Below are 21,228 nucleotides of genomic sequence, written 5' to 3' on the forward strand. Positions count from 1 at the left end.
TACTTTCGTTCAACATTGTGATTTTGGTGTCTACAAATGCTCATGTCCAGTAATCATTTGTATCATAAAAAGCGATATCTTTTACTCTTTACCTATTTATCTAGGATTTTTCCAGTGTGTGCTCATGAAAATATGCTAAGAAAGTGTGATAGATAAATTGTAAAAAAATGATTGGCTCATTAGTAATGATGGACCTCCCAAAATCTCCAACAATCAAATTTTTACAACTTATCTAACACATTTTCTTAGCATGTACCCATGGGTACACCCTAGACAAACCGATTTATCTATGCTTCAAATTAAGATACAATGTACCTTTCTGTTTGTGTCGTTCTAATTTGCTGCTAGCTTGGCTTTATTGAAAATTAGTATATAACAAACTAGACAGATATCATATATAACCACTAATGCTATCTATGCATTGTGGCTTGTGCCATATATCGTTTTGTACATGGTCAGCAGCATCCGCTGTGCATGATTCGTATAACAATAACATAATTTTATTTAAAACTTATGAAGGTTGATAAAAAGCTGTATAAATGAAGTAAATTACAAATAGGAGAATGTAACCTGAGATGCCACACAATTATGTCCCAGTATACCATAGGTGTCTGGTTTGCATATCAGGCATCAATGTTTCTTTGCTCAGATCGAATCAGACTGCAGTAGTACTGCCATTGCACTAGTACTGGCATGTTGCGGTCATCGTGGAAGACATTAGATCATTTGCTTCCATTTTAAACTTGTGGTTTCATTTTAGTGCTAGGCTTCTTAATGCTTATGCTCATTGGCTAGCTAAAATGTTTTTTACCCCATCTTTACTAGCTAACTGGGTTGCTTGTCCACCTTGTATATTTTTCTCACTTTTGAGGTGTGATTATGAATGAAGTTCTATGTGCTTTCTGTCAAAAAAAACTGAGATCAAGAGATGCTTGACATTTGAGCAATCACAAATTTTACAAACACGTACGACTTCCTGTGCAATATCGATTAGTTGCACTGTTTATGTTAACTGCAGCTGCGCAAGTCCACAAGCATATCGTATTTATTATTTGCCATATTTCGATGTGTGGATATATATTCTTTGCATTTCTTCAAATTTATAGTAATTTGAGCATTTTTTTTCCTACATAAAAAGTGGTAGCTTGGTACTAGTTTTCCAACTTAGGGGAAGGAGATGGTGGTTTTAAAGCTAAAACAAAAGGTGAAAAGGAGAAGACAAGTTTCACTCTTTCTCTCCCTCACACAGTGCAAACAGACATGAGGACCCAAAGGAGAAAGAAAAAGGTTTAGTAAGAGAAGATTGAAATTTTATTTGCGAGAATCTATCCCATCTTTTTTTCATTGTTTGAAGTGACCCCACTACACTGCTCCATTTTCACTCTTTCTGCTTCCGTTAATTATTATACATCTACAAATCTTTGCCTCTCTGAGCACAACTAGTCCCCCCACCCTCCTGCCTTTCTCTGGTAAATCTCCCTGTCATTATCTTATGGCATTTCTCTACATGGGTTTTGCATACCAGGAAGATTTAGTAAGTAACATTGCTTATTACATATTACTAACTACATTCAATCTTGTGAGGTTTTTGTGGTTGACATTATATAGTGTAAATTGCTTGTGTATGTGCTTGGCTATTGCAGGAGAAGAGCAAGAGTGTAACTCCGTTTAGAGATGGCGTGATCGTATTAAGCGACAATGAGACAGGGGTTCATGATTCTGAGTTTTGGCCAATTGAACACCCTATTGAGCCGTTGGATGAGGATCAACCTGTCAAGTGCCCCGTGCTTAACTCTGCAGTTCTTAATGTAAGTGTTTCTGTTTCTACCAATATTTTGTTTTATATAACTTAAAGGAAGATTACATTGAGATAGAATGCAAGCGAGGAACAATATTAAGTCACGCTACCAGGTTCTTACATTAGTTTCTAAAAATTACTCCCTTAATGTCTTGACAAATGTAGAGAGAACTTGTTAAAGATAAGGCTTACACTTGTAGGTTGATTCCAAGTCTCTAACATTTATAATATATCTATTAAACATGAACAGAATGGAAGCAAGCCAGGTGATCAATTTTCAGAAAACTTACAAAAGAGAGCAGAACTGCAATCACGGAAAGAGCAGAGAGTCATTGTTCAAGCTGCAGAGGCTCCTACTCCGAGAACGCTGCGCAAGAGGCATCACACACAAACCAGTGTCGAGTATTATGACAGCAGCCCTTTTATGAGAATGCCACCACAGGATCTTACGATCTTCGATGTGCTTCAGCAGTTCGATAAAGTTTGATTCCCCACTGTTCAACGTGAGTAGTTTCCAACACATAACCAAGTTACTTGGCTAAATTTTCTATCAGGTCTACCTGCCTCAATATCAAACAACCCTTCATTCCTGCTAAAAGTACTATGTAACTCTGCTGTCATGAGCTTCATAATTATTTGTATATTTCCATCAAATTATGCTCCACTTATTTAATCAGGACCTACTTAAGTTCTATGTAATCATTATTAACCTATCATCTTATATGTTACAATAAGTCTTTGGTTCAAGCACTTTCATAAGACTTTTCGTAGGATTACTAGAACAAGGAAGTGAATACACATTGCGTAGATCATTGTTCCAGACCTTGCAGCAGCCTCTCCACTTGTATGGTAAAACTGTATCCTTCGGGGCCTCGGGCCTTTCACATACCTTTAAATGATGCAAGAGTTTTGTGCATGAATTCATTTGTATGAATGATACGGGAGTCCTGTGCACAAATTCTACATGCAACCACAGTATTATTTTCTAAATCCAGTATCTGTTTGTTTGTTTCTTTTATGTTGGGTGACGGGGGAGGGGGTGGTGAATTATTTGTCAGTTTGCTTCCCTCATTCCCTGGGCTGCTAAACATAAACTTTCCTGATTAGTCCAAACATATGCACGGTAATCTAATTCCGCATTCCGATGCCAAATCAAGGGGAGAGATAGCAGGTGAAAGTCATTAAAAGGCAAAGAGGTCAGCTTTTGCCATACCTGAAGATTGTACAAAGTCACAAAGAGCCAAGCCGTGTACACGAAGCAAGATAAAAGTGTGCTTTAATTGCTTTTAAGACAACCATAGATTCATGAGTACTGGAATACACAATCCAATTCCAGGGCTACTCTCATTTCAGATACCTCTTTTTTGACATTAACCATTCATGACCCAAAAGTGCAGAGTTGCAGCATTTACATTTTACTACAATTTACATATACCCTTTTGTCAAAAACACTCCCCAAATTTCATAATTATACACCTCAACGGATACATACTGAGATATTACATGATATTTGGAGCTTACTCTATTACTCCCCAAATTTCAATAAAGCCCCATCAGCAAGATCACCTTCACCTTCCATTCAAGAAGTTGTAGTCCTCCTGAATTTGAATTCTCGGCCTCTTGCAATGTTCGGTATGCCATAGAAGACTACGGAGAAAAAACAATGATGGCTAGAAAAAAGAAAGAACAAAAGTTACTGATATATATACAAGAAATTAATCTTTATACATCAGCCTTACAAATGTAAACAAAACAGTTATAGAAGAAGCTCCTACTCTACTTAACAACGGATATGCCAAGGAATTGGGACAATAGCCAGACCCTTAATAGTAAGGTTATCTAGATTGCAACTATAACGCTGGACTGCTTTTGTTTAATTCTAACAGAAACCAGCAACCGTGATGCAGATAAAATGGCATGTTATATCTGCAATATATGGAAAAAAAAGTGATGCCAAGTAGTAGACATACACAAAACTGTGTATGTCAATTCTACATTTATCACTGTTAGACGTCGCCTAAAGATGATAATCTCGACTACAAAGCTCTATTAAAAACAAGGAGAACTCTGATGCTTTAACACTTAATTTTGCAAAAGCTATCATCTTCACCTAAAAATGATCGACTTCATTTTTACGGAATCCTCCTCATAAACAGTATACCATATACCTCACAGTTTGATCAAGTGCAACAGATAAAGAAACTGAAAGGACACTGGCCTTAAACGTAAGAACTAAGAAACATGAAGGGTGATACATCTAAATTCAGTATGAAATGCAAATACATCCGGTGAGGACAATCTGACTAACGGGGTAAAACCCAAAAGATAGAGGTGAAACATTCCCAAATCTCCTGACATGAAGCCTACCAACAAGTAAAAGTGTAAATATCAAAGCTCAGAAATTTGGTATATCAAAATTAATACTAGTAACTTCTAGTATCACACAGCTAAACAGTGTACATATCAATGAAAATTTCGTGGTGTACATATTTTGTGAATAAACTATGGTGTTGTATTGTAGTTTTCTTTTGATCTAATCCGAAATATAAGCTACCGGCCTTCTGATAATTTTAGGCCATTCTTTCAACATGTTTGCTAAATATCCCAAATAGTCTATCTACTGCACGCACACTCATGTATACGTCTCATCTTTCCTGAATCGAGAACTGCATAATTCTAAAAATCACCCATCAGGACAAAATGATATGCCCCTCCCCCCTCCAATAGAATTTTAGTTTCGTTAATGTCTTATGTCTTATCCTCAACAATGTCCCCCCCCACCCTCAAAACACCACATCGTAAAACTGGCTTTCGAGTGAAGGACGTGTAGCAACGTAAGCATGACATAGCTCTACTCCCAAGAGTTGTGAACAATTAACTTAGCAAACATGAACAATGTTTAATATACTCAAGTAAAGCATACAATGTTGAACGTTGAACTACATTGCGAATTCGCAAAGCAAATACATAATTAAATAAAGCAAACAGAAAACAATCAGCAACCAAAAATAACTTGTTATTCATCCCAAATGCCCAAATATCAATTATAATTACAATTTTTACATCCAAACAAAAAGTACGAACAATCTAAAATATTACAATTACAAACTTATAAATTAAACTAAAACAGCAAAAGAGAAGAATTAATACCAAACCCCATCAGTGTAACCCCCTTCCTCATCTCTCTGGAAGCTTCTTCTCCAAAACAACACACTGGAAAAGTAAGTAGATCTAACAACAACTACAAGTTACAGTTGAGTAATAAGGGCGTGTTTGGATGATTAAGAAGATGAGCGAGATTTACAGGTGCCTTCAATAGTTACAAAACATACCACCACGAAGAAGAGTACTATAATTCCGATGATAATGCCGAATGTTATTACATCCATCTTTATTTATATTTGAATTGAATGAACAAGTACCAACTACTACTAAATTTTTATCCTGCTGCTGTTACAAATGACATCCTATTTTCAACCTTTTTTTTGACAGAACTGGGAGATAAATAGATTTATATTAATAACGGGTTTTATATTAAATTGTCTATCGAACTCGTTAAAATGTATTAAGTAGCTACTCAATCTCCACGGTGACTCATTTAAACCACTAAAATACTAGTATATATCACTCCGTTAGATTTTTTTAATTTTTTTAATTTTTTTAACAAAAGTGTTGGGTTTGCCGTGTATTTCTTTAATTATTATGGTTTATCAGCAAACTTGAGTATATCTGTTTAATTGGTCCTAAAATAATTGTTATCTTCACGAGTAAAATAAAAGCTGGGTGGTCTGCAATTGCAGTATTAATTTAAGTAAAATTCAACACAGAGATGAAAAGAATATGTACTTTCAATTAGAAATCTCGTTGTTTATCTCAATTATATGTGTCTGGGAGTTTAAAAAAAATATACGACTACAAATTTTTAAAGTTAACGTTTTCAGTTAAAAAATCTTAAAAAGACTAGCGGAGTAGTATTTTAGTGGTTTAAATGAGTCGTCGTGGAGATTGAGTAACTACTTGATACATTTTAACGAGTTTGGTGGACAATTTGATATAAAACCCTATTAATAACCCTTATTTAATAAGAGAAAATTCTTTGTAATATTTTGATTTCCCTTATTGTTTGGTATCATCATTTTTTGGATTCATTTTTTATGATTCATGTTATAATTTTAAGTGTATTATTTTTATCTTTTTTATTCCTATATAACTTATAATTCTATATTTATTATTTTTACTTGTTTTCTAAATTTTAGAAGTCGTGCTTTCTTATTATATTTATAGGTTTGAATCCTATTTTTAATTATGTTTTAAAATAAATAGGTTATAAATTGATCCAATTAAATAGTTTCTGAAAAATATAAATCACGACCAATTAAATAGGTCATGTGTTTTAATTGAAATATTTTAATTAAGATTTTTTTAATTTTTTGGTAGAATTCCATTTTAATAAAATGATATGGATATTAGAGACACTGTATTTTGATTTCACCCCTAGAAAATAATAAATTTGTTCAAACCGTATTATGATTACAATTTTATTTCCGTACAACTCTGAATTATTTCTTGATAGGGTACTTGATTTTTTTTATTATTAAAATAATAAAATAAAATCCTTTTATGTCTTTTCGGATAAGAGAGACATAATAACATTGAGTTTGTTATTATAATAAGATTTGAGTTAATGAAAACGACATATAATTTTAAAAGAAAATTTGCAATAATAGTATAATTTTATTTATTAGATATTTTAATTATTATATAGAATTAATTTCTATAATCATTATTTAATATTAATATTGATCTCGGCCCGTGCTTCGCACGACTTATCAACTAGTATTACAAATTTACAAAAGAACTTTATTTTAATTAATTGTGGGGATGACAATCAAATCAGGATTTAAATATTATCATTAAATTATCTCGTCCCGGTAATAAAAAAATTATATAATAGTTATTTTTTAATAATATGATTTAATGTATAAAATCATAAGTAAAAGTTAAAATATAATAATACATCTGTATATACTTTCCCCTTATTTCATTCGGTGAAAACCATAAATAACCTTATTTAAATAATCATTACCCAAAATACCCATTAAAATTTTAAATTGTCCAAAATACCCATCAAATACTATATTTTTAGTGGAGTGACACTTTGATACTCCAATGACATATGACATAAGGGTATTAGGATGACACTCTCTTTCCAGCGAAGTATAATGCATGATACTCTTTTATTTAGGATGCCCTAAACCCTAAATTAATTTTTACCTATACTAGTTGATAACCTGTGTGAAGTACGGGCCAGGTTAATTTATTTAAATAATTTTTAAAAATCATAATAGTATAAGTGTCATGTCAAAAGTTCTAACTTTTACTCAGTGAATCCAACCTGTTGTGCAAAACATGCATGTACTATGACAAGACTAAGTCAAATTGACAACCCTAAGTAAGTTGTATTGTAATTTAAGTTTGTATTGTGTATTGTATCACTTAAGTCTGTAAAAATATAAATAGACTAGACTGGAGTATTTTTCTGTAAACAGTCTCAAGCCTAAGAATAAGCTCTGGAAGAAGATCATGAAGATCATGCCTCATAGAAAGTGTGAAGAAGTTTGGAGTTGAATAAATTTATTTTGTGAAAAATATTCTAAGTCAAGAAGTCTACAAGTCACGGATTAAGTGTTATAGAAAAGTCATTCGAGAACTCTAGAATGACTTATCGAGAAGTCAAGAAAAGCTACTAGAGAACTCAGAGATATTAACAAGCCAAATTGAAGACATGAAGATTGGAGATATCGACAAGTCATTTCTTCACTAGAGAACTCTGAGATATCGACAAGTCAAAATATCACTAGAGATCTCTGAGATATCGATAAGTCAATTTATCACTAGAGAACTCAGAGATATCGATAAGTCAAAGTGAAGACATGAAGATGAGAGATCTCGATAAGTCAAATTCTCTTATAGAGAACTCAGAGACTTCGATAAGTCAAACAACTATAGATTAATTAGAGATCTCGATAAGTCATTATACTTATCGAGATGTCGAGTTCTCTATATGACTAACTGGAGATCTCGATGTAAAGTTCAAGTATAGAATGCAGATCAGTTTAATCCAAGATTATCAATCAACAAACAAATCAATCACTGATTTGAAAAGTCTACAAAAGCAGTTTGAAGAGTACAAGATCAAAGGGCAAGATTAACTGACAAAGTAAAGTCACAGTCAGGCAAGATTAGCAAAGATACACTAAGGCAGAAATAGAAAGATTCGGTTATCCAAAAGTAGGGTTTAGTACATGTTGTTGCATGCTGTGTAAAAACCAGTGTTTACTGTTCTATAAAGTAAACACTGGATGCTTTGTTTTAGATGTAACAAATAGATCTGAAATTTCTTGTAACTCTCAAGAGAGAAGTTGAGTTCTTAACATGCTAAGAACCCAGAAATTTGTAGCAAATACTAGCTTGATTTTAATATAAAATTAATTGAGTTTTAAAAGATAACTGTGTTCATGTGCATGTTCTAATTACTCTGTTAAGACACATTATCTCTACAATATAGATTACTTTGTTCACCATTCTTAAAAGTTTAAAAAGCCATTAAAATTGTCCAAAATACATTCATCCCCCCCTCTGTGTTGTATTCATTACCCAACAAGTGGTATCAGAACAAAATCTGAAAGTAAACAGATTAAAGATCTTGGAAGAATGAATACACAGAAGCTAAGCAGTATCAAGATCCCCACCTTTGACAGGTCTAACTATACATTATAGAAAAAGAAAATGTTACTGTTCATCAGAATGGCCAATCCATTATACATTCAGATCCTCAAGAATGGGCCTTTCACTCCCATGATAAGAGTTGAGGAATATACAGATGGAGACATGGTCATTCCAACACATTATGCTCCTAAAGATCCTTCAGAACACTACGCCATAGATTTGATTCTGCAATCGTTCACACTGGGGTTGTAAACAAAAGTGTAATAATAGCCTTCTAAACCCATGTCTATCGCAACCCCTATATTTTGATGTTGCGGTATAGTCAAAATGTGTTACTAAAATGACATAGATGATTTTTTATTTTAACTAATTAATAATTATTTACATAGAAATGAAATTTATAATTGAAATATATATTTTATTTATTTTTAGAAGTTAATAATATTAGTGTAGTGATTTACAATATTATATTGATAAATTGAACGCTTTATAAAACACAACAAGTCATTAATTAGTTGATATATTGATCATTTTATGATATTTATATATTTTTTAATTTATTTGTTTCTCATAATTAAATAATAAAAATAATATTTATTAAAAAAGAGAAATTAATGATTTAAATTGCAACACTAGTCTAACACAGATTTAATAGGGTATTATTACATATATTTATGATATTTTTATAACACGAGAAATTTTTAATTATTTGAAAAAGATTAAAATATTAATATATATATATATAAAAGAAATAATTAATTTTGATTTCTAAAGTTTAACTATTCGTTAAAGGAGTAATTTATGATAGTATTTATAAAGTATTTTATAATTTAAAATTTAAATTTTAAATGATAAAATGATAAAATTAAATAAAAGTAATTAATAATTTTAATATCAAAATATATATTTATAAAAAAAGAAAAAGTCTAAAAATGTTTTAGAGGGGCGGAAAAATTGCCGCATTGTTACTTTAACACAAAAATTGAAGTTGTCTCTTATACGGAAAAAAGATTTTAAGAAGAATAATACTGGTATTAATTTCCCTATTTTCCAAACCCGACTGAAACTCTAATTTTTAATCAAAAATTCAGGCCAAATCCTTGTTTGCTCATACAAATTGATCATGAATTCTTATTCTCCCTGCTTTTCTCTCTCGATTCATATACAAAAGTCGATATTTCTAGTCCTGAATCACTCAATTTCTCAAATCCTAATTTGTTCTTCATAGATGCTCTCTCTCCCATTATTCAGTCAAATCTCAGTGATATGATGTTAAACACGATGTTAAAACACTTATTTCACTCATTCGAACTTCAAATTAATCATTCGATCATTATTTCGAAACTCTTCAGTTCATCAATGGTGATTCTACATCTCGGTGATGATTCCAGGCTAGTAAAGATGATTCCTTTCCCTCCTCATGAAGATCAAGCTCAAATCAATGGTGGCCGCATGAAAACTCGACAACTTGATGATGAAACTCGGTGAGTCAACTCAAGGGCTTGAACCTAGCCAGGCTTCTACAGTCAATTTCACTACAATTGCTGGATAATCTGTACTTTGAAGTATAGATATAGGTAGTTCCATGAGACTCAAGGTCATGGCTCAGGTGAAAATTTCTCAAAACCCTTGTATTTGTATAAGTAAATCGATGTCTCTTTATTATTCGAGTTATTTTTTAGATTGGGTGCTATGTATATATAGTTGATGTCTTGATTAGTGTTCAATTAGCTTAGATTTATATGCATTGAGTATGTTGGTTAATTCTAGTGGCAATAACTTTGTCTACTTGTCTGATTATAGTGTGAAAGCACTACATTATCCTTGTTAAGTGATATTTAGAGGGTTTGTGAATTGATAAATTCCGCATTACAATACAATTCTGTGATGGTTAATTCTGAGATTGCGAGATGGCTTGCTTGATTAATAACATTGATTTATCTGTGATATCTCTTGAACTTAGCAGCTTGCTCTAATGGTTCTCAAATTTATGATATTTGTTTTGCCTTATTTACATAAACTAATGTTCTGCTTGTTGTCCTAAAACTCAGACTAAGACCTTATCCCAAATCAAACAAAACAAAAGCATTCTGGTAGACAAAATGGTTGATTATGGTTTCTCCGCAGATGCATCGACAACCACTATGTTTTAACATCTACACTTATCAGAAGTACATGATCCAACTCTCCTTGTAGTGCATCAGAAGGTCTTGCATTCGGGTATGCCACTTCTTAGTAAATATCTTTTCTTTCATGTTGGCAACTCCACACATAATAGCAGTTCTTGTTCTTTCTTTTCTACATCGATGTTATGATAATGATGTGTTAACACAGTAGCTAAATCCCATATCTCGTAGACTTTGTGTTTTGTGATCTACTCCAGATATGTTACCATTTTTTGGTTAATAATTTGTAATTTTTATTGAATTGAATGCATAGTTTGGACCTAAGAATGTTTTTTACTCCTGTAATAACAAGTCCCCCAGCTTTGTCACATTTACCCTATAGATTATTTTCCGGTGTTGCATTAAATTGTGCAGAGATAGAAAGAAGTTGCAGATGAAAGAATATATGATATGCAGCAAAAAAATTATGTTAAAATTATCCAGGGATTTTGATATGCAACAAAAAAAACAACTTCAAAGAATTGAACCTACGATAAATGGAAACCTTGTAAAATCTAGATCTATACCAATTAAAATGATCACGAATGACATGAAGAATGATCACAAATGTGGCAAATAATATATCCAACAATGAAGAAAAACTAGAAATGTGGATAACATAATGACGATAAACCAAAGGGACACTCTAACTCTAACCAGAATGAGGGCTGTAGATTAGAAGACTAAATAAATCCCTATATCTTATTAATAAACTTGTACATTACTGTACAACAAGGAATTACCTTGTTGTACTGAATTTTCAGTATGTCCAAAGCAGTCCGTGGAAGGCCAGGAAACTGTGACATTAAATTTCGAAGAAGGGTATCAGCTCTTTGATGTAGAAATTTATTCTTTCCTCTGTCACTAACCAGACCCTTAACCTTTCCACCCCATGACCTTCCAGATTTTGAATGACTTAAATGTTTGTTAAAATATTTGTGTCTCCGGATATACGCAGAAGCCTCAATCCTATTTGTTATCTCCAGAGTTGTGTATTCTGATGACATTTCTAAGTATTCAAGAAGACACTTTGGAGAGAACTGATCAGTTGTTAAGCACTGGTAGATGGTTTCACCCAAACAAGCCTTCACACTCTGAAATAACAACACTTGATTACGTCAGTTGTATACAAGAGACAGTGTGAAATTTGAGTAGTGTAATGGAGGATACTAAGGTATTTAAGTGTTCCGGAGAAAATTAATCGTGTTCTTATCTATATATATGTAAGCCTTAGGATGTATCACACCACATTTTTGATTCGCAAACCATGTTCTATTTGAATTGTTAAGACAATTCCTAGCAGTCGGAATCTCTAAAGGTGTAATATCTGGGATATATCGTGTAATTATTTTGGTTAATAAATAAATATTATGCATGTTCAGTATGTATTCTATGAATTATTTTTTAAGTGGTATATGTGTTTGGGTTATTAAAAATAATATAAATTGAGTATTTTAATTTTTATATGTCCAAAATAAAATATAGATAATTGTCATATCTTTCTATTTTTTTATGTTGATTTATGATTTTATAGAAAATTTATGGATTTTATAAAAAAAAATTCCGAGTATTTTTAAATCATTTTATATAATCGGGAACCAACCGACTTCACCTATTTTTACGTTTTTATAACCCGAAACTCTTCCGAGAACTCCTTCTTAACCTAATTGCAATATTCCGAGCATTTTCCGTGTTTTGACTTTTTCGATCCGGCGTACGGTTTGTCCTCTACGGGTCCAGGCACAATATTTTCGATACAAAATTTGTTTCGGTAAATCAATAAAACTCGTATTTCGATAAACAGGATCTTTTTATTAAACTATTATAATTATCACCTCGTAATACGTGTAACCAGGCGCTAAGACCAAGACCGCAGTACAAATTATACAGATTTGGATAATTATCTCGAAACCGGTACCGTTTTGGTCTGTTTTTATAAATAAACGTACTATTTTATATCCGGTATGATCCAACGGGGTACCAATATTCCGTAAATATAAATAGCCCGTACCGTATTTTATTTTGTACAGAAAATTATTTGCAGTCAGTAATTATATAATTTTACAGAGAAAAACCCTAATTTCTTATAACCTTCTCAGAATCAAACTATAATTTTGAGGTGTTATTGAAATCTGCTCGGGAAGCTCTAGTAACCAAAACGAAGGATTTAAGTTGTACTATCAGATTCTTCAAGTTTCAGAACTGCAGAAATCAAGGTTTATTTTCTATATTTTTATTTATTTTCGAATTATTTTGATTAAAATTATGAATTTTTGTTCGGATGATTGTTTGGATGATTGCATGTTGTAGAGCTTTTCTTCCTGATGATTTTGATATATTATATGACTGATTTGGAGTTCAATAACATGTTCAAAATTGGGTTTAATTTTCGAATTTCAAAATTAGGGTTTATAACCCGTATGAATATTTTTAATTGAAATTTGGGACTTTTTGTTCTAGGGGTTATTAGATGTTTTTGTTGATTGTATAGTGTTCCTTGTTGAATTTGCAATCGGTTCATGTATATTACAACAACTAACGATTCCCGGTTTGCTCGAATCGAAGCAAACAAAGTTTGCCGGAACCGGCGAACTTCTCGGCCAATTTCCGGCCAACTCCGGGGTTATTAGAACGATTTGATTATTGGGTTGTGTTCCTGGTGATTAGGAGAAGTGATCTTGAGCTTGTGGAGGTGTGAGGATCCCGGGAACGCCGTCTCCGGTGAGACAGGACGTTTTCCGGCGACGGGGTTGTAAAATTGCACTTTAGTCCCTATACTTTTGAAAACGATGAAGTTTGGTCCCTGAACTTTCCAGAATTTACAAAAATAGGATTGCTGTTTATAAATTATTTAAAAATCATATTTTCTATGTATTTTAATTACATAAATTCATTTTTAATTATTAAAAATTTTAAAAATTATTATTTTAATTCCAAAAATTATTTTTAATTCAAAAATAAATCTGAATTAATTAGTTAATTAATTTTAGTTAATAATTAATTATTTAATTGGTCAATTAATTAGAAAGTTAATTGATTAATTGATTTTAATTAACTATTTAATTAGATTTAATTATTTATTTTTGATTAAAAAATTCCGAAAATAGTTTCGAGCTTTAAAATATTATTCTAAATTGTTTTTAAGGCTCGATAATTATTATAAAATTATTTTGAAGCTAGAATCGGCCAACCGAACCCTGTTTATTATTTCAGAAATGGTTCAACGGCTCGTTTAAATTCCGAAAAATGTTTAAAAATCCATATTAAGTATCTGAAAAATCATTTTAACATCAAACCTTCTTTGAAAAGTATTTTCAATCAAACATCTTACGTGTTATGTGTTATATGTGCATTGATTAACGTGTTAAATGTGTATGTGTATGTTATATGACTGTTTTGATCGTATCTTTCAATCTATAAATCGGATTTGGGTAAAACGAAAGGTAGATAGAAGCTTATATCGAGTAGAATCATATGAGTTGAGTATTGATAGATACTTATACTATGTGAGCAGAAGAGGCAAGGCGTAGGAAAGGGAAGCAAGTAGTCGAGGAGTAAGAGGCTGTGATTGAAAGCTAGTTGAGTGTAGCAAGCTAATAAAAGGCAAGTGTTCTGAACTTTCTCAAGATATACTGTGAATAGTTGATAGTTCTGTTTTATATTGCAAGTGCTTTGAAGCACTGAACCCGAAATCTTGATTCCAGTTATTGATCTTTGAGCCGCAAACCTTATTCTTTCTGAACCATTGATTATTGAATACCCGAATACGAATCACAAATATACGATACTACTCCACAAATACATACAAACTAAATACTGAACACTGAACCAGGATTACTTACATACTCAAACCATTGTACCTTATACATTGAAAGACCGAATCCTTGTAACTCTGAAACTTCGATTATTTTATTATCCAATTCTTCCACTACCTGATAGCCATTCTGAAGGGTTTTTAGCACATAAATGCAACGAAAACATAAATTTAAATCTTAAAAAAAAATGAAACCCTCCGCAGGATCCATGCGAAAAATAATATTTAATTCGTAGTTCAGTATGTTTACCTTAAGAAGCTTTACGTTAATGGAAAGATGGAGGTCTTTAATGGCGATCCAAAAACGATGAACGGAGATCCTTAGCAGTTGCTCCTCAAGTGTGAAGCACTCCACCGGTATCCACCAAGAAAACGATGTAATGAAGGAGGAGGAGATGGAGAGAATTAGGGTTTTGTAAATCTTTTTGGTTGAGGCAAAAATAGGGTCTATAATAGTATATTTATAGGCAAAATTTTTAGCTGAAAATTTTCCATAAAATATTATTATTATTAACCCTTTAATTGATTATTCTTATTAACCAATTAACTAATAATTAAAACAACTTTTAATCATTAATCCCTTTTCTAAACACTTTAGAAAAATAATTCTCTCACTTGATTTAATTTCCAAAATTAAATTCTTAATTAATAATATTAAGAATTAATTAAATCTCATTTATTAAATCTGCTAATTAATTATTTATTTCATAAATAAATAATTACCAGCCATTATTAATTAATTCCTCCACCATTAAATCATTCTCTTTTATGGTGTGACCCTGTAGGTTCAATATTAAGCCGGTAGTAGAAATAAATAATAATAAAACTATTTTATCATTATTTATATAAATTTTCTAATTCATTAAATATGATTAATTAATAAATTAATCATATTTATTCTACATCGTGAGGGATACTTCTCAGCATATCACGACTATCCGGATAATACAAATTCAGTGCTCAGAATACCAAGAACCTATTCAGTGAGTAGTTACCGTACAATCAATTCCTTCTACCCTGCAATGTCATGATTAAATACAAGGTATGGAACTTGTGTTAAGCCTATCTTATTTAATCATTTGCTTTCCCATTCACTATGTTTAGTTCTATTTAATATAAATTAGAAACTCCTTTCTAATTTCATTCACTCTGGCCAGAGATTCCTGAACTAGCATAAGTGGATCAGCATTGAACATTCTCTTCCTTCACTTGAAGGGGTAGATCCTTTATTGACCATACACTATCTTCGTGTACAAATTCCTATACACACTAGGTGTTCTTTTCCCTTGGAAAGAAAACCCTCTGGCTGTGTCATATACACTTTCTCCTCAAGTTCCCCATTGAGGAAGGCCGTTTTCACGTCCATTTGCCAGATCTCATAGTCGTAGTAAGCAGCAATCGCAAGCAAAATCCGAATTAATTTTAACAGGGCTACAGGAAAAAAAGTTTCATCAAAGTCAATCCATTGCCTTTGTCTGAATTCTTTTGCTACGAGCCTGGCCTTATAGGTCTCCACCTGGCCATCTGCTCCAATCTTTCTCTTGTACACCCACTTGCACCCAATAGGCTTAACACCTTCAGGCGCCTCAACCAGAGTCCATACTTGGTATACATAGATTCCATTTCGGATTTCATGGCACTATGCCATTTCTCTGAGTCAACACTACTCATAGCCTCATTATAGGTCACAGGGTCGTCATCATCAATGATTGACAACTTATTGTCATTCTCAATGACAAGGCCATAATACCTCTCAGGTTGGCTAGACACTCTCCCTAACCTACGAATGGGCTGTTCCACAGAAGGTTGTTCAGTCTGAACAGGTGTTTCCACTTGATCCGTAGTAGTTTGTGCTTCTTGTTATCAAGTTCAATTTTTCTCCCACTGTTTCCTTCAAGGATAAACTGCTTTTCCAAGAAGGTAGCATGTCTGGAGACAAACACCCTATGATCGGTGTAAAAGTAATACCCTAAAGTTTCTTTAGGATATCCCACAAAATTACATTTTACGGATCGAGATTCCAGCTTATCTGGGTCAACTTTCTTGACATAAGCTGGACATCCCCAAATCTTAACATGTTTAAGACTCGGTTTCCTTTCTTTCCATATCTCATATGGAGTTTGAGGAACAGATTTGGAAGGCACCTTATTCAGTAAATATGCTGAGGTTTCCAATGCATAACCCCACAGAAATACTGGAAGATTCGCATAGCTCATCATGGACCGAACCATGTCTAACAAAGTTCGATTTCTCCTTTCAGATACCCCATTCAACTTTAGAGTATATGGAGGAGTCCACTGGGAGACTATACCATTTTCTTTGAGATAATCTAGAAACTCTCCATTCAAGTATTCACCACCTCGATCTGATCGAAGAGTTATAATACTGTGCTTGGTTTGTTTCTCCACTTCATGTTTATATTATTTGAACTTTTTCAAAGGCTTCAGACTTGTGTTTCATTAAATACACATATCCGAATCTAGATCTATCATCTATGAAAGTAATGAAGTACGAAAATCCACCCATGGCTTGCGTAGACATTGGTCCACATACATCTGTGTGTACCAATCCTAGCAAATCTGCAACCCTCTCTCCATGTCCACTAAATGGAGATTTGGTCATTTTACCCAATAGACAAGACTCGCATGTAGGATATGATTCAAAATCAAAGGGGTCAAGTAACCCTTCCTTATGTAATGTCCGCAGTCTATTTTCACTAATATGACCTAGCCTACAGTGCCATAAATAGGTCAAATTTTCATCATCTCGTTTTCTTTTATTAGTTTGTTCAATCTGAAGTAAATCATGCTCTACGTCACATACATACAGACCATTATTTAAAATGCCACGTCTAAAAAGAACATTATCTATAAGGATAGAACATTCATTATTCTTAATAATAAATGAAAAACCATCCACATCCAACATAGGAATAGAAACAATATTCCTCACAATAGAGGGAACGTAATAACAATTATTCAAAATAATTGTCTTGCCCGTAGGCATATGTAGACTAAATGATCCTACAGATATGGCCGGAACCCTTGCTCCATTGCCCATACGTAGAATCACCTCATCTTTTTCAAGAGTCCTACTTCCCTTTAGTCCTTGCAACGAATTACAAATATGAGAACCACAAGCGGTATCTAATATCCAAGTAGAAATTTGACCTAGTGACATATTAACTTCGATCATGAACATGCCTGAATCAGAAGCGGTAGTCTCACTACCCTTCTTCTTCAATTCTGCAAGGTAAACCTTGCAGTTCCTCTTCCAGTGCCCCAACTTGTTACAGTGAAAACAAACAGCTAAATTAGGACCAGTCAACTTGTGAGCATCTAGTATGCTCCGGAGTGACAGTGCAGAAGACATGACGAATATAGTAAATCTGTAAATGATAAACACATAACAACACTTAGCAGATATTCAATTTCATTTCAAAACACTATATGAATCGGGTCTTTATTCATAAGTGTCTCCCACTAGTTTATCTAATTTATTCAACCCCCTAAGTGAAAATTAAGCATTCATAATGCTAGATAGAGCATAAATATCAATGAAATCAAAACATAAGTGAATTAAAAACTTTTCGCAAGTAGCTCTGATGCCATTCAAGGGGTTTTAGCACATAAACGCTACGAAAACATAAATTTAAATCTTAAAAAAAAATGAAACCCTCCGCAGGATCCATGCGAAAAATAATATTTAATTCGTAGTTCAGTATGTTTACCTTAAGAAGCTTTACGTTAATGGAAAGATGGAGGTCTTTAATGGTGATCCAAAAACGATTAACGGAGATCCTTAGCAGCTGCTCCTCAAGTGTGAAGCACTCCACCGGTATCCACCAAGAAAACGATGTAATGAAGGAGGAGGATATGGAGAGAATTAGGATTTTGTAAATCTTTTTGGTTGAGGCAAAAATAGGGTCTATAATAGTATATTTATAGGCAAAATTTTCAGCTGAAAATTTTCCATAAAATATTATTATTATTAACCCTTTAATTGATTATTCTTATTAACCAATTAACTAATAATTAAAATACCTTTTAATCATTAATCCCTTTTCTAAACACTTTAGAAAAATAATTCTCTCACTTGATTTAATTTCCAAAATTAAATTCTTAATTAATAATATTAAGAATTAATTAAATCTCATTTATTAAATCTGCTAATTAATTATTTATTTCACAAATAAATAATTACCAGCCATTATTAATTAATTCCTCCACCATTAAATCATTCTCTTTTATGGTGTGACCCTATAGGTTCAATATTAAGCCGGTAGTAGAAATAAATAATAAAAAAACTATTTTATCATTATTTATATAAATTCTCTAATTCATTAAATATGATTAAATTAATCATATTTATTCTACATCGTGAGGGATACTTCTCAGTATATCGCGACTATCAGGATAATACAAATTCACTGCTTAGAATACCAAGAACCTATTCAGTGAGTAGTTACCGTACAATCAATTCCTTCTACCCTGCAATGTCACGATTAAATACAAGGCATGGAACTTGTGTCAAGCCTATCTTATTTAATCATTTGCTTTCCCATTCACTATGCTTAGTTCTATTTAATGTAAATTAGAAACTCCTTTCTAATTTCATTCACTCTGGCCAGAGATTCCTGAACTAGCATAAGTGGATCAGCATTGAACATTCTCTTCCTTCACTGGAAAGGGTAGATCCTTTATTGATCATACACTATCTTCGTGTACAAATTCCTATACCCAGTAGAGCCATTATAATTATCCCTGGAGACTAAGAACTAAACCAAAATATAGTTCAGTGTACACATGATGACTATGATGACCTCAAGTCTAAGGATACTTGTATAACTATCACTATGTGAACAACTGCTGACATATGAGTGAACTCCATCAGTTGTTCAGCTATGTGAGTCATGTTCAGTGAACTTATTCTATAATAAGCACCTACATACTAGCTATAATGTCATCACACAAATGTCTATGAGAACAGACATCCTTCATAATGAAGCAAGCATAGTATGTACCGATCTTTGCGGATTACTAATTACCAGTTAGTAATCCTACGACCAGGAAATATTTAAGTTTAGAGTTATCATCTTTTAGGTCTCATTATTATGATCTCATCATAATCCATAAAAAGCTTTACTCTAAACTATGGTATATCTTATTTAAACACTTAAATAGATAAAGCCCGCAATAAAACCAAAACAAGTCTTTTATTAATATCAATGAAATCAAAACAGATTACATAAAAGTTATTCCTAAATCATCATACATGATTGGACTTAGGACATATCTCTTTCACATTCTTTGTAATTACCATATTGTTTCCTTGTGCAGATTGAAACCATCTCATGATTGGAAATCCAATGTTGTTTATGAATCCGTTTATTCCTTTACATTATTTATTCTGTTATTGTGATATAATTGGATTTTTTTATAAAATTGTGGACCAGATTCGTGGTCAGACCAGATTGGTGGTCAAGTTAGGCCAATATGTGCCTTGGATCCAGTAATAAGAGCAGAGTTGTGTGCCTTGCTTGGGGTTAGTGCGTGATTAATCAGCAGCCTAACCTTGGTTTTTAAAATTAAAATCTAATATCCAATTCTAAATCATTATTCATTGTTCACTTGATACCATAACTCATTTCAATTGATCATTATTTATTCTCAGTATTGTCAATGTGACTTGCTGAGCTAGTTAGCTCATTTGTGCGATTTTGTTTATACTCTTTTCCAGTTAATAAGGAACCGGTTGGTAGCGAGGATCCCCAATCCAGTGCGAGAGTTAGGATTCCATGTTGATCGGAATAAGCTAGCTAACGACTTTTGGAATAGTTTAAGTTTGTGTAGTTTGTAATAATGTTTAATATTCAGTTGTAAGTTTAAATAGTTGGGATTTGGGCGTTTGTAATATAAGTGTGTGTGTGTGTGGCTTGTGTGCATACTTTAACCTGTTGCGATCCGTGGTAGTTGGTAAGTAGGGTCACCGCATATTATTATTATCTTTATTATTGTTATAAGAAGGTTATAAATAAGGTATGTGTGTGTGTGGACCCCAAACTTCTGACCCGGGTTCGGAGGGCGCCACAAAAGGGATGGTCATTAATTAGAAGCACACTATGCCTATATTTTAAGCTCTACACATTATTGGAATCATTTACATCATTTATGCAGAAACGATAAGCAAAAAAAGATTAAGCTGGACATCTAAGTAGTACTAAAAATAATAACTTTCACTTCTTGAAATTATAACTTCTACTTATAACTTTCATGTTGCTAGGAACGTAGTGCTCGGAATAAAGTAAATCGTGCACAAGAATGATCATTAGTGATTATGGCTTTTCTTTTATTTTTGTTCCTAAAAATATATTCTAAACGGTGATACATCTGCTGTGCGTTGTAATGACATTAGTTACTATGCAGTGTTAGGCACAAAGCATGTGCTAAATAATTCACGCAAGTATACGCGTTCGCAAGTAATATAGAATGATTTCTAGTTCGTTCCCACAGAGACTCTGATTAATTATATTTAATTAACACTTATTCACCAATGTATGATTATTCTTCAATGTCAAGACAATAACAATTAAAGTTGATTAACTAATATTAACTACGAGAATTAAACACTTGAATTAACAATATTAAACACACATGAGATGATAACTTCATTACTACTTCATTCAATAGTTATTGTTATTACCCTTAGCATGTAATGGTGAT

General features: G+C 32.6%; 1 protein-coding gene and 1 long non-coding RNA gene across 2 annotated transcripts; one reads left to right on the forward strand and one right to left on the reverse strand.

Moving 5' to 3' along the window:
• The first annotated feature begins 1,378 nt into the window (after positions 1–1,378).
• LOC141724848 (uncharacterized) lies at positions 1,379–2,548 on the forward strand. The gene is made up of 3 exons (XM_074527134.1): positions 1,379–1,534; positions 1,644–1,808; positions 2,049–2,548. The coding sequence occupies exons 1-3, from the start codon at positions 1,493–1,495 to the stop codon at positions 2,283–2,285; spliced, it is 444 nt and encodes a 147-aa protein (XP_074383235.1). The 5' UTR covers positions 1,379–1,492; the 3' UTR covers positions 2,286–2,548.
• A 507-nt stretch (positions 2,549–3,055) lies between these two features.
• On the reverse strand, positions 3,056–5,282 carry LOC141724849 (uncharacterized). Its single transcript, XR_012576914.1, has 2 exons — positions 4,949–5,282; positions 3,056–3,468 (listed from the first exon to the last, which is right to left on the reverse strand). It is a non-coding gene; the product is annotated as an uncharacterized LOC141724849 (long non-coding RNA).
• Between the last annotated feature and the right edge of the window lie 15,946 nt (positions 5,283–21,228).

This window comes from Apium graveolens, chromosome 5 (assembly GCF_009905375.1).
Source record: "Apium graveolens cultivar Ventura chromosome 5, ASM990537v1, whole genome shotgun sequence".
NCBI classification, from domain to species: domain Eukaryota; kingdom Viridiplantae; phylum Streptophyta; class Magnoliopsida; order Apiales; family Apiaceae; genus Apium; species Apium graveolens.

What these genes read in the sequence shown, in the direction of transcription:
- LOC141724848 (XM_074527134.1), top strand. Translation starts at nt 1,493, where the DNA reads ATGGCATTTCTCTACATGGGTTTTGCATACCAGGAAGATTTA. An exon ending in TTGCATACCAGGAAGATTTA is followed by an intron (nt 1,535 to 1,643) that starts GTAAGTAACATT and finishes TGGCTATTGCAG; the next exon opens with GAGAAGAGCAAGAGTGTAAC. An exon ending in TTAACTCTGCAGTTCTTAAT is followed by an intron (nt 1,809 to 2,048) that starts GTAAGTGTTTCT and finishes AAACATGAACAG; the next exon opens with AATGGAAGCAAGCCAGGTGA.